This window comes from Chrysochloris asiatica, unplaced genomic scaffold, assembly GCF_000296735.1.
Source record: "Chrysochloris asiatica unplaced genomic scaffold, ChrAsi1.0 scaffold00034, whole genome shotgun sequence".
NCBI classification, from domain to species: domain Eukaryota; kingdom Metazoa; phylum Chordata; class Mammalia; order Afrosoricida; family Chrysochloridae; genus Chrysochloris; species Chrysochloris asiatica.
The window spans coordinates 15,021,278-15,034,387 of NW_006408552.1; the positions used below are offsets into that span (position 1 = coordinate 15,021,278).

Consider the following 13,110-nt stretch of genomic DNA (forward strand, 5'->3'; position numbering starts at 1 on the left):
CAGTTCAAGCCGGCCTTACAGTCCAGCGTATTAGCCCACAGCACCACACCAGGACTCCATTGCTTCTGCTAACAGCCCTCATCTGTCCCCAACCTGGTTGTCTCTTGTTCACCCCTCAGGACTTTACTCAAATGTCCCCTCCTCTGGGAACTCCCCAAGCCCCTTTTCTTGTATGACGTTGGCTGTATCTGATGACTCGAGATGTCTGACCCCCGACCAGTGTGAGCCTCGGTGGGGGTAGAGTTAGATTCTTACTGTTCACTGCTGGCTCCCGGCAGGTCCCCAGGGTGCATTTCTGCAATGATGACTGGCTGAGAGGGGTCTGCTGGCCTGGCTTCTTGCCCACTGTCGCGGAGCCTCTTGTTTTCTGTGTCAGTGCAGGGACTGGTTGGGGGAGACCACAGGCTATTTATTCCCTCACCTTCGCTCTGGTGGGTATTAGATTCTAACCCTTAGCACAGTCCCACGACTGGGTGCTCCTGAGGCCTGGAGGTTGTACTTACCCTGTCTCAGGGTCTTTTCTAGGTCTTTGTGAGTTCTAAGTGTAGTGTCTGTCCTGAGAGCTCCCTGTTAAATCCTGAGGGGCGGGGCCATGGTAGTTCACGTACAGTCCAGGGAGAAGCAGGTACTCCAGTCACACGGCCAGTTCCATAAGAAGTGTTCGTACCTATTGTACAGGTGTGACCCCTGAGACTGTTCCTCCCAGGCCACTTGGGGATGGCATCTGAATCCAAGAATGAGGGTGCCCCCTGCCTCTACTGGGGTTCACGTGGAATGATGGCAGGAAGGCCTTCCAGCCTGGGTCCTGGTCCACAGCTCCCTTTACCAGCCCAGGCAGAAAGCTGTTCCTGCATCCCGGAGGGTGGGTTATCTTCTGCACAAGTCAAAGCTCATCATACATCGCCACATGTGCCTCTTCGAGTCCTTGTGAACATGCCTGAGGCATAGGCCTTGTGCTTCCCATTTTATGGAGAAGAAAGCAGAGGCTGGAGGCTGACAATGAGGTTAGGTGGTCCTCAGTGCGCTAGGGTTCTATCAGTGTTGTTATTTAAGGGGCCTATGGGAGGAGGCCTGGTGTGGCGCTGTGGGTTAATACACTGGACCGCAAAGCCGTTTGAACTGCAAGGTTGGCAGTTCAAGCTCACCAGCTGCTCCTCGGAAACCCTATACAGGTTCGCTATGGGTCGGAACCGACTCGACGGCACTTCACAACAACAACATAGGGGAGGAGGCCTGATATTCAGAGTGACAGGGATAGGTCCTTTGTCCCCTGGCTTCACAGAGAGTGGCTTGGGAGCTTGAGAGATCTAAGACCCTTAAAGTGTCTCCTCAATGGCCCTTTTAAGACCCAAGGCCCTGGCAGAGCGGCAGGACCCTCCCCTAGTACCCAGCGGGCCTGCTAGGTCTCTCGGTTCATGCTTCCAGTCCTTCAGGAGCAGCCTCTGGGTCCCTCTGATGCTTCTCTTCTTTCTCTGAGGTCAGCCCTCTGGGTTAGGGATAGGGTTAAAACCAAAAACCAGACCACTGCCATTGAGATCCAGTAGGACAGAGTAAGAGTAGAATGCCTCATGGGGTTTCCAAGGCTGAATTCTTTACTCTCGTGGAGAGGCTGGTGGGTTTGAACTATGACCTGAGGGTAGCAGCTTTAACCACTGCAGTTAGGGGAATTCCTGCTGGGGAAAGCTGGCAGGGGGAGATACTGAGTTGACTAAGGTTTAGAAAGGGCATGGGGCCTGTCCATCATAACAGCAGAGAAAGGGGCCCATAGAACCATGCAGCCGGACTTTTAAGATCTGATGGCCTCGATTCAAAACCAAACTTCCCTGCTGTGCAACCGTGGGCAAGCTGGCCTTTCAGAGCTTTGGTTTTCTCATCTGTAAGATGGGGATAGTAAGATCACTTTGAGGTTTAAATGAGAATCATGAGGGTAAAGCAGTTGACAAGCTCAGAGTATAGCTTGAGGGGTTGTCTGAAATCTCTTCCTGAGGAATTTTAGACCCCAAGTGGGGTGCTGCTAGAGGGAGGCTTAGACTTCTGGTTGCTGACTTTCCCTCCTCCTGGAGGCTGAAACTCAAATAGTTTGTTTCTAAGGAATCGAAAGGACTGGAAAGAAGTGTTTCCTGGGAGGCATAAGGGGGTCCACCTTGTTTTCTCTTCTCTCTTACAGGTTTTTCCCACCTGCCCAGTGGGTTGTACCCATCCTACCTCCACCTGAACCACCTGGAGCCCCCCAGCAGCGGGAGCCCACTTCTCAGCCAGCTGGGCCAGCCCAGCATTTTCGATACCCAGAAAGGTCAGGGGGACAGGATTGGATGCATTTGTGGGGGCTGGGGATAGAGTGATGGTGGGGGCTAAGGGATTCTCTGGGGTCCCCAACCAGCTGTTATTTCAAGCAGCACCCCAGGTCTTTTTTTTTTTTTATAAGACCCTCCCCCCAGACATTCTGGTGCTTTCTAGTGCCCAGTTGTGGAAACAACCCTAGGCCTCTTCCCCTTTTACTAATGGGTAAACTAAGGTTCAGAAAGTCACAGATGGCTAAGCCTGCACTCTCTGGGGCTGAGCTGTTTGAGTCCCTCTTGCTTAACCTCTCTGGTCAGCAACCTGGGGATCTAGGGCACCATCCCTTTCTACCCTGGACTCACCTCACACTGTGCTCTTTTCCACAGACGGTTTTTATCTGTCTACCCCCGGGGCGCCGGGCGCCCTGCACTCCCACACATCCTCCTCCAGGACCCCAGGCAGCGCCTCCTCGGGAGCTCCAAACAAAGGCTCATCGCGGGAAGGGGCCACCAAGGAGCGGGCAGGCCGTGGCGGGGAGCCGCCTCCGCTGTTTGGCAAGAAGGACCCCCGGGCCCGAGAGGAGGCAGTGGCCTCAGGGCCACGCAGCGTCGTGGACCTCACCCAAGAGACCCGGGCCGACGGCCGGCAGGACCGCGGGCCCCCACGCCTTGCCGAGCGCCTGTCGCCTTTCTTGGCGGAACCCGGGCCACCACGGGCCCACGCCGAGGCCAAGAGCAAGGGCGCGCTACAGCCCGGCCTGTGCAACGGAGCGGGGGACCTGTGTACCAAGGAGGCGGTGCGCCAGGACGAGGGCTCGCGACTGCGGCGCGCCGAAGCCCTGCTGCCCGGTTCTTGCCCTTGTCCCTCGCCGCTCCCTCCCGGCAAAGGCCCGCCCGCGACCCCCACCGCCACCGGGGCCTTCTCGGCGCCGCCTCCCCAGCCCGGGCTCGCAGGCGTCTACACCATCTTCCCAGCGGCGCGGGAGCCAGGCCGGGAGCACCGCGTAGTGGCGCCCACCTTCGTGCCTTCCGTGGAGGCCTGCGACGAGCGCCCAGGGCCCATCCAAATAGCGTCCCAGGCGCGCGATGCACGGGCCCGGGAGCGCGAGGCCGCCCGGCCCGGGGTCCTGCAGCCACCTCCCGGGTCTCCGCGGCCACCACTCGCCGAGCGACCCGAGGTGCTACGCGAAAAGAACTCGGTGATCCGCTCGCTGAAGCGGCCTCCACCCACCGAGGCCCCACCGGGACGTACACGCGCTTCTCCGGACCTACGGGCCTACCTCCCCACCAAGGAGCTGCCCAAACCTGAGGCCGAGCCACGGGCCTGCGAGCGTGCGCCCCGGGTCCCCGCCAGCGCCGCTCAGCAGGCCGCCAAACTCTTTGGCCTGGAACCTGGGCGACCACCTCCGTCCGGCGCCCCTGAGCACAAGTGGAAACCCTTCGAGCTGGGCCACTTTGCCACCACGCAGATGGCCGTGCTGGCCGCGCAGCACCACCAGGCCAGCCGTGCTGAAGAGGAGGCCGCTGTGGCCGCTGCCTCCAAGAAGGCATACCTGGACCCTGGGGGCACGATGCCCCGCTCTGGGACCTGCGGGAGACCTGGAGCTGACCTGCATCCAGTGGCCCACGGACCCGGTGAGGCTTCAGCCATGCAGAGCCTCATCAAATATAGCGGCAGCTTCCCTCGTGAGGCCGTGGCCGTCCGCCCAGGCGGCTGCGGCAAGAAGAGCCCATTTGGAGGCCTGGGTACCATGAAACCTGAACCAGCCCCAACCACCGGTGGAGCCCCACGCGCTCAGGGCCGCCTCCAGCAGCACTCCGGAGGTTCCTCAGCGGGCAGCGGGCGGCAACTGAAGCGGGACCCTGAGAGGCCCGAGAGTGCCAAGGCCTTTGGACGAGAGGGCTCAGGCACACAGGGTGAGGCAGAGGTGCGACACCCGCCTGTTGGCATCGCAGTGGCTGTGGCCCGACAGAAGGACAGTGGAGGGAGTGGCCGACTAGGACCCGGTCTTGGGGACCAGGAGCGGTCTCTATCCCTGAACAACGTCAAAGGTAGGATCTGGCTCCACCCTCTTCTCCCCTTTGCTTTTATAAAATTAGTATTTTGTTATTGGGAATATACACAGTTAGAGCATACTCTTAACAAAGCAGTTCAATGATTTCTATGTGCACAGCTCACTGACATTGACCTTTTTCAAGCTGTATAACCTTTCTGCGCCTCCTTTTCCAAATTGTTCTTCCCGCATTAACATAAACTCACTGTCCACTAAGTTTCCTCTATCTTCTCTCCATTTGCTGTTGCCAATTTGATCCAACATAGATAGATCTTGAAAGAGCACAATGCTCAAGGCAGGCATTCTTTACTAATTAAGCAACACAATTGTTTGATGAAGAGTCTAGGGGATATTTTTAGTTTAAGGTTTAAAGATTTCAGCAGTAGTTTTGGGGGTTCATCCAGCTGGCTTTAGAAAGTTTGGATTCCATGAGAATTTGAAATTATGTCCTGTAATTTCCCCCCTCTTGATCTTTATAGACCCTTTTTCAACATGCTCAGTAGTGGTAACCAGGCACTATCCAGTCTTCCTTCTTGCTGTCAATTTCTACCTTTTTATGGTCCCTTCACACCCCTCCCATGACTCTTTCTGTTCTGTTTTCCCAATCCATTTGTCCTCTGTCCCACTGTGGGCTGCCCCTACTATTTTAAGTTTATGACTTTTTCCATTTGCCCATAGAAAATGTAGATATAAATACAGAGAAGGAGGAAGAAGCGAAAAGGAACATTGTATTTTCCTAACACCCTGAACACTGTTCTATCTTTCCTGGAACTTGTTTTCCTGTACCAAATAGCCCCTAGAGTGCATTTTGTACTATTTTGGCCTGTGGTTTTCACTTCTGTTGTGTGGGGTTTTCTCCCTCATTATTGCCAGCTTTAAAAAAAGTCTCATTTTTTTCATAACCTTTGACTTTGCTAGTCTGTTGGGAGCATGTTCCATCCTTGAGGTAACCATTCCCCCTGGTGGACATTTTGATTTTCCCTTCTCTGATGTTTTGTCTTTATAATGTTGCCTTGAATATTTTTGTGCATTATGCTTTTATGGTACTTGGAGTCATTTACTAAGAATAGGTTACTAGGTAATAAAGCAGCATTAAACTTGAGGTTTTCAAATCCTTGAAGGAGGGAACTATATCTGTCTGTCTGTCTGTCTGTCTGTTGTTAGGTGCCATCAAGTCAGTACCGACTCATAGCGACCCTATGACTAACAGAACGAAACACTGCCTCATCCTGTGCCAACCTTACAATCATTGCTACCTTTGAGCCCATTCCTGCTGCCACTGTGCCAGTCCGTATTATTTAGGGTCGTCCTCTTTTTCTCCTACCCTCCGTTTTACCAAACATGATGTCCTTCTCCAGGGACTGTTCCCTCCTGACACTGTGTCCGAAGTATGAGAGACGAAGTCTAGCCATGTTGTACTATGGTGGCGTTTGTGTTGCTGTGATTCTGGAAGCTACGCCATGGTTATTTTAAATGCCGGTAGGGTCTCCCATGATGGTTTCAGCTGAGCTTCCAGATGAAGACAGACTGGGAAGAAGGCGAGACGGACTACTTCCGAATAGTTAGTCACTGAAAACCTTATGAATAGCAGTGAAACACTGTTAGCACCAGATTATTAAATATATGTAGTCCTGGTGTGGCTCTGTGGGTTAATGTGCTGGATTATAAAGTTGGTTTGAACTGCAGGGTCTGCAATTGAAGCTCACCAACCGCTTCTTGGAGTCGGTTCTGACCCAGAGTGACCCTGTATAGGGTTCCGAGGCTGTAAATCTTTATGGGAGCACAAAGTCTCATCTTTTTTCCCTTGGAGTGATTGGTGAATTCGAACTGCTGACCTTGTGGTTAGCAACCCAGTACATAATCTATGACATCTTCAGTGTCCTTTTATTCTTGTTAGGTGCCATTGAGTACACAACAGAACGAGACCCTGGTCCTGTACCATCCTCACAATTGTTACATTTTGAGCCCCTTTGTTGTTGTTATGTGCCATGGAGTTGGTTTCCGACTCATAATGACCCTGCACAGGGTTTCCAAGGCTGTTCATCTTTATAGGAGCAGAACGCCTCATCTTTGTCCCGCAGAGCAACTACCTGGTATATATCCAGCTGCTCCTCGGAAACCCTATACAGGGTCACTATGAGTCGGAATAGACTCGACGGCACTTAACAACAACAACCTGGTATGTAATAGATGCTTGATTAGTGAGTGAGTTCATGTTTGAGCTTATGAGGGAGATAAACAGAAGTTCCGGTATTTGTTAAATTATTTTTTGTTCGGTTTTTATTCGATGTAGAATTCAATGGTAGAATCGTACCTTCCATGCGGAACCCCTGGTTCAATTCCCTACCAATGCATCTCATGCTTACCCACCACCGGTCCATCCGTGGAGGCTTGCAAGTTGCTGTGATGCTGAAATGGTTTCAGCTGTGCTTCCAAAGATAGACTAGGAGGAAATGCCTGGCGATCTACTTCTGAAAATAAGTCAGTGAAAATCCTGTGGATCACCATGATTGGGGGTGACAGCTAAAGTTTGGTGGCGCCTAAAACCAGCAATACAGCACTCTGTGGGCATTGATGCACAGCACCTAGGCAGGCTCATTCAGTCATTAGCAATTTCAGTGCTTAGCTGTGTCTGAGTTCAGATCCCTCTGAATGGTTTGAAGATTATTCTTTGAAAAACAAACCAACGGTTATTCATTAGGTAGATGCATTTGTTGAATTATTAAACCCCACTGCGGTCATCTGATTCACATTCAGAATGACCCTGTAGGACAGAGTAGAACTGCCGCGAAGGGGTTCCAGGACTGTAAATCTACAGAAACGGAATCTTTCTTCCATAGAGCAGCTGGTGGCTTCAAACCTCCATCCTCTGGGAAGCAGTCCAATGGACTTAGCTTTGGTTGGCTTTGGTTTATCTCTCCCTGGCACTTGAGTTATTGGGCCCCTCCTGGTATTTTTGTTGGAATTGGGAAACTTCTGTTGGTTTTGTGTTTGGGGGACTGAGACCTGCCTCTCTGCTCAGGTTGTGTTCAGTTGGCTGTGGGATACAATGGGCAGATTTGGGGTGCTGGCTGTAGAAGGATGAGTCTTGGATTCTTTGTGCTTAGGGGATGTCTCAGCAGTCTCTCTGTTTTCTTCTCTTGTGCCCAGCCTCCCTACTGAATTCTCTGACCATTAAGCCTGGGCCATCCTGGACCCCGTCTGGATGCAGCTCTTACCTCTTATAAATTGCATAGATGTCACCAGATACATATCACCTGGGTCCCCATCCGTCCCTTGGTCTGGCCCTTCCAGTGTCCACCCAAGCTGACTACCGAACTTGGTCCTTGGTGAATGGTCACTCCTGTATCCTATCACAACTGCCCCATGGACCTTCAGTCCCCTCTTCCCAGTAAGCCCAGTGAGACATCCAAAGCACTCCCTACTGCTCCCTGATGCCACCCAGGGCCTTTCTAATGTCGCTCTGGTCCTCTGCTCACAACTCACTGCCCACTGCTGCCCCAACCCTGGAGGCACGCTCCAGGGACTGGGTCATCTCCACTTGTGGCATTTCTTATCCACCTAGTGCTTGACAATCCCCTGATATGCACTTTACTTGAGCTGCTGATCGATGTCCCATTCTTCTTCAATGCCTAGTCTTCCTGGTCTCTTAGGAGCCACACAGACACTCCCCAGTGAGCTCTGGGTGTCCCTGCTGCCTGGGAGCAGCCTTCAGATCTTTGGCTTCGCAGCTGAGAGACAAGGTCTCTTGGTCCCCCATAGGTGGATCAGAGGGAAGGAGGCTTAGTAAGTGTTTGTTGAACTACCGAACGAGAGTCCATTTCTCTGTGCAGGACCCCGGCGCTCACACGAGGGTCTCCTTACACTAGGATTGAAAGAGTCGTACCAGCCCTTGGCTTTGGGGGCGGCTCATCTCTCCTACTAGCTTGGAAGGTCTGGAGTAGTGGTTTTCTCTTGGGGTTCCCGTTTCTGGCCCCACATTCATAGTTGCATTGACATGTATTGGGGATGCATTGTGGCCCTGCTGTTGGGAATGCATGACCCCCAGGGTCCACCCTCTGTCTTTGGGGATATGAGTTCATGCTTATGTGTCGTGTTAGAAAGAGAGGGAGAGAGCGTGATGGATAGGTTTGGGATGAGATATTCAGGGTGGCTCAGTGGGTTAGGCAGCGTGGGAGAAAGATGTGTCAGCCTGCTCCTGAAAAGATTGACAACCTCAGAAACCCCCGTGGAGCATTTCTATCTATCCTAGAGGGTCACTTTGAATCACAATCAACTCGATGGCCGTGGTTTTCTTTTTTTGTTCTTCTCTGTTGGTGCTGACAGTTGAGAAGTAGGGAAGTAGCTGGCTGGATTCTTTCACCTTTAAATGTTAAGTGCCATCGAGTAGGTTCCGACCCATAGTGACCCTGTACAGGGTTTCCGAGGGTGTAAATCTTTACAGGAGTAGAAAGCCTCATCTTTCTCCCGCGGAGCAGCTGGTAGTTTCGAAATAGAAGGGAAAAAATCCTGTGAGAAAGTGGTGGCTCCAGCCCCCTTACTGAACGATCTGCAGTGAGCTGAGATGTTAGGCGCCCTTCACCGCCTCTGCGTGTGTTGAGGGATTGCCCTCAACCCAGTGGGTGGTTGTCCAGGGGTCTCTCTTCCCCTGTCTTACCCTGTGGTAAAATATTTATAATAACATTGGTCGGTATAACCATTCTTAAGTGTATAATTCAGTGACATTATTTATTGTCACAGATGATGAACCAGCAGTCCCTATTTCTAATGGTTTTCATCCGCCCAAATAGAAACTCAGTAACCTTTATGTAGTAACTTCACATTCCACCTCCCTGAGCCTCTGTCTTTATTTGTCTAGTCTGGACATTTCCCCTAAGTGGGACCCAACAATCTTTGTCCTTTGGTGTCTATCTTATTTCACTGAGCATCCTGCTTTCAAGTTTTATTCGTATTGGAATGTGCCTCAGAACTTCATTGTGTTTTATAGCAGAATAATATTTCATTGTGTGGACAGCCCACGTTGTGTTTGTCCATTCATCTGTTGAGGGACATTCGGGTTGTCTGTACCTCCTGGCTGTTGTCAACAGTGCTTCAGTGAATTCTGGTGTCCAAGTGTCTTCCTTCCTTTTTTTTTTTTTTGGTGAGTTTTTATTATGAATTGAGTGATAATTTACATGGGAGAGCATCGGTTTTACACTCCTTGTTGCATTGCAATGATTACAGTCCCCTCCGTGCATCGTCATTCAACAGTATTTGCTTCTATTCCCTCTGTTCTGTTTTGTTTTTTCTTTTCGGAGGGGTGTTGTACACCAAAACACTCAGGAATGTATAATTATTAACAACCAAAGGGCACATTCTGCAATCCTGTCTCCTGGTCGCCAGCACACAGTCTTTCACTTTCCATGAGTCTAGAGTCTTCAGCTGCTCTCTCTTCATGTCCTCATCTCTGCCTCCGTTTCTGGTGTCGTTGCGTCTCTGGGTAGGGTCCCACATTCTGCTCATGCTTTTCTCCCCTGATGGTTCTGGGGTCCTCTCTTCCTGGACTGTAAGATTAACTACTCCCTCATTTTGGTTACAAAACTCCTACCTTTACTGTTGTGAGAATCGCAGTTAGTCATGATAACAACTACTCACTTGTTGAATCATAAGAATGTTATCCCCATCTCCTTTCACCAGACCTGTTTAGACAAAATGAAAACCATTCAGTGGGGATTCTGCCTTCCCCTGCACACTCTGAAACTAAACTTCTTCTTCTTGAAAACTTGTAAGCCATCCATTTCGTGCCTTTATAGCCCCCTCATTTTAGGTAGCCAATGTCTAAATTGCCCATCCCTTATCACCATTGCATTACAGAGGGTGTAGGATGAAGACTTCTTCCCTCTCAGTTGGTATCTTGAGCTACTATATCCATAAGTATAAGGAGTTTTGGTAGCGTAGTGGTTACGAATTGGGCTGCGAACCTTAAAGTTGGCAGTTCGAAACTACCATCTGTTCTACAGGAGAAAGATGAGGTTTCTGCTCCCGTAAGGATTTACAGCTTTGGAAACCCTGTACAGGGTCGCTATGAGTCTGAACCGACTCCACAGCACATAACCGCCACCACCAACCACATTCATTAGTATAGGTCAAGTTCATCAAATTGTAGCAATTTACACTTTTGTTTCCTTTATAAATTTTTTTTTTAAATCTTCTAATGGAGTTGTGATCTTGAAGCCATCGAAATTAGGTCAAATGGTCTTCCTTTTCAAGGGGACGCCTTTGCCTTGGTCATGAGTTCAAATCCTGGCTTCACCCTTGCCCTTGCTAGTGGTATGACTTTGAGTTAGAGGCACAAGCTCTCTGTCTCTGAATTTCCACCTTTGAAACCACTTACCATCAAGTCAATTCTGACTCATGATGCCCTGCGTATGTTAGAGTAGACGTGTATTCCACAGGGTTTTCAATGGCCTGATGTTTCCAGAGCGAGATCACCAGTCCTTTCTTCTGCAGCACCTCAGGGTGAACTCAAGCCTCCAATCTTGCAGTTAGTGGCTGAGCATGTGATGGTTTCTACCATCACTATTTGGCCATAACCAGGGCCCCTCACTAGCATGATGATGTCAGGTTGGCTGGCAGGCACATAGTAGGTGCTTAATGACTAACCCTTTATTTCCTGGGCTTGCCTAGAGGACATTAGAGTCTTTGGACACTGGCGATGTGTGAGCCCCGTGTCATCCTTCTGGAGTGATGTCCAAATGGATGCCTGCAGAGTTTGTGTCTGGCTTCAGTGGGATCGTGGCCCTGGGGTGGGACATGTGAGTCCCAGCCATTGGTGTTCCTGTGTCTTACAAGCTCACCTGTAATAACACCTGACACCAGGTAGCTGCAATCCTGTGTACAGGCATCACCTTGACAGCTTTGTTGTGACCAGACTGACCATCATATCCCTCACAGTCCTGCCTTGTGGGAACTGTCATTCTAGCTTGACAGATGGGGAAACTGATCACACAGAGGCCAACTGACTTGCCAAGGTCACGCAGATATAAAGACAGAATTGAATTGAACCTCCAAACTAGGATCTGTCTCTCCCTCCTTTTGTCTTTGCCCATCCCCTCTGTGGTGGAGGCAAGTTAGGGACCAGATATGGGGGTGGGGGAGATCTGGAGGGGTTGTTGTAGGGGCTGATGCTGTACAGAGGCATTGGGAGGAGTGGGCCACCTGACTGCTGCCTCAGACCTCTAGAGAGTATGTATTGGGCAAGATACTTAGGATGAGGTTGCTATAGCAACCAGACCTCAGCCTAAGCCTCACACTTCACAGCTAGGATGTAGAATCTGTGACACATGGCCAGGTCACTTGTCACCCAGAGGATAGTGGTGGCTTGCACTGGGGACGCCCCCCTCGAGGGGAGGAGCTGAGTGAGGCGGGGCTGCTGGGATGTGCTATAGACAGATATTGACAGTTAGAAAGGGCCTGTGTGTCCCCAGAGCCCGTTCTGGGACTTTGCTCACAGTGGGGGTCCCCAGCAGTCAAGGAGACACCCCAGCCAGTATGGTACCTGCTTTGTTAGTATTGGGGCCTGAGCAGATGTGCCTCAGTTTCCCCATTTGGAAGCTGGGTATGAGCAGTGGGCCTCCTGGGTAGTGACAATGGAATGAGTGAAGGCATGTCGGGTGTGGGGGGCATTGTCGGCCACGGAACCCTGAGTGGGTGCAGGATAACCGGGGTCCAAGCATGTGTCTCTGGAATCAGGGGTCCCACTCCTCTGCCCTATACAGATACCTCCCAGAGGAACTGGGTCTCCCACCAGGCTGGGGTTCCATGAGGACGGCCTTAGGGGGACCTAGTGCTACTAGAATAGAAAAGCCACAAGCAGGTGTGACCTTAATAAACAGGAATTTGTTTAGAAGGCTGGTGGTGGTTGTGTGCAATGCAGTCCGTTCCTACTGGGTACAGGATTTCCTATGCTATAAATCTTTATAGGAGCAGAAAGCCTCATCTTTCTCCCTTGAGTGGCTGGTACATTAGGACTGCTGACCTTGCAGTTAGCAGCCCAATGCGCAACTCACGGTGTTACCAGGGATCTTTGTTTAGAAGACTAGAAGTCAGAATTTAGGGTGCCGGCTCTAGAGCAAAGCTTTCTCTGCCCCTTTGTTGACTCTGGGGAAAGGTCCAAATCTCAGCGTCTCTAGCTGGCCATTCTCGGGGTTCATGGCTGACCCCCACTACTTTTCTATAGTGTTCGTCTTGAATGTGTGTCTCTTTGCTTCTGTGCAGAATCGGCTTTTCTCTCAGAAATGAGTGGTTTACGACCCAGCCTCTTGGACCTAGGAAAGAGAACTCTGTCTCCTAATGGGATCACATCCACAGATACTATTTTGGCCTGGGTGGTGAAGGATACCATTCAGTCCACAACACTGGCCTAGCTGGGAACTTATCCCAGAAACGAGATGGTTCCTCAGTCACCATGGTCAGAGGGCTCAGTTCTTGTCACACCCCTGCTCAGAACTGCCATCGCTCTCTGCTTTCCTTGAATAAACATTGATCCATGTTCCCTTTCAGCCCCAACAAGACCCTATGACCCTCCCTAGTCACCCCCTTCTATGATCTTGTGCTGAATGGACCCTCTCTGGATTTTCCAGCTCCGACAGTCTCCTGGGTGTGCCTGCTCCTGCCCTAGGCCCTTTGCACTTACTGTTCTCTCTCTCATGGCTCATTTTTCATCTAGATTCCCATGAGAATCCATCATTCATTCATTCGTTTGTTCTGTTCACTTGTGTTTGTCCCCTCCCCGAACC

At 51.0% G+C, this 13,110-nt stretch overlaps 1 protein-coding gene across 1 annotated transcript in view; it reads left to right on the forward strand.

Annotated features, from left to right (window-relative positions):
• TNRC18 (trinucleotide repeat containing 18) overlaps positions 1-13,110 on the forward strand; it is a 125,661-nt gene that overhangs the window by 50,487 nt on the left and 62,064 nt on the right. Inside the window, 2 exon segments of the mRNA XM_006859776.1 lie at positions 2,168-2,350; positions 2,667-4,331. Of these exon segments, the coding sequence (XP_006859838.1) occupies positions 2,168-2,350; positions 2,667-4,331 (1,848 nt within the window).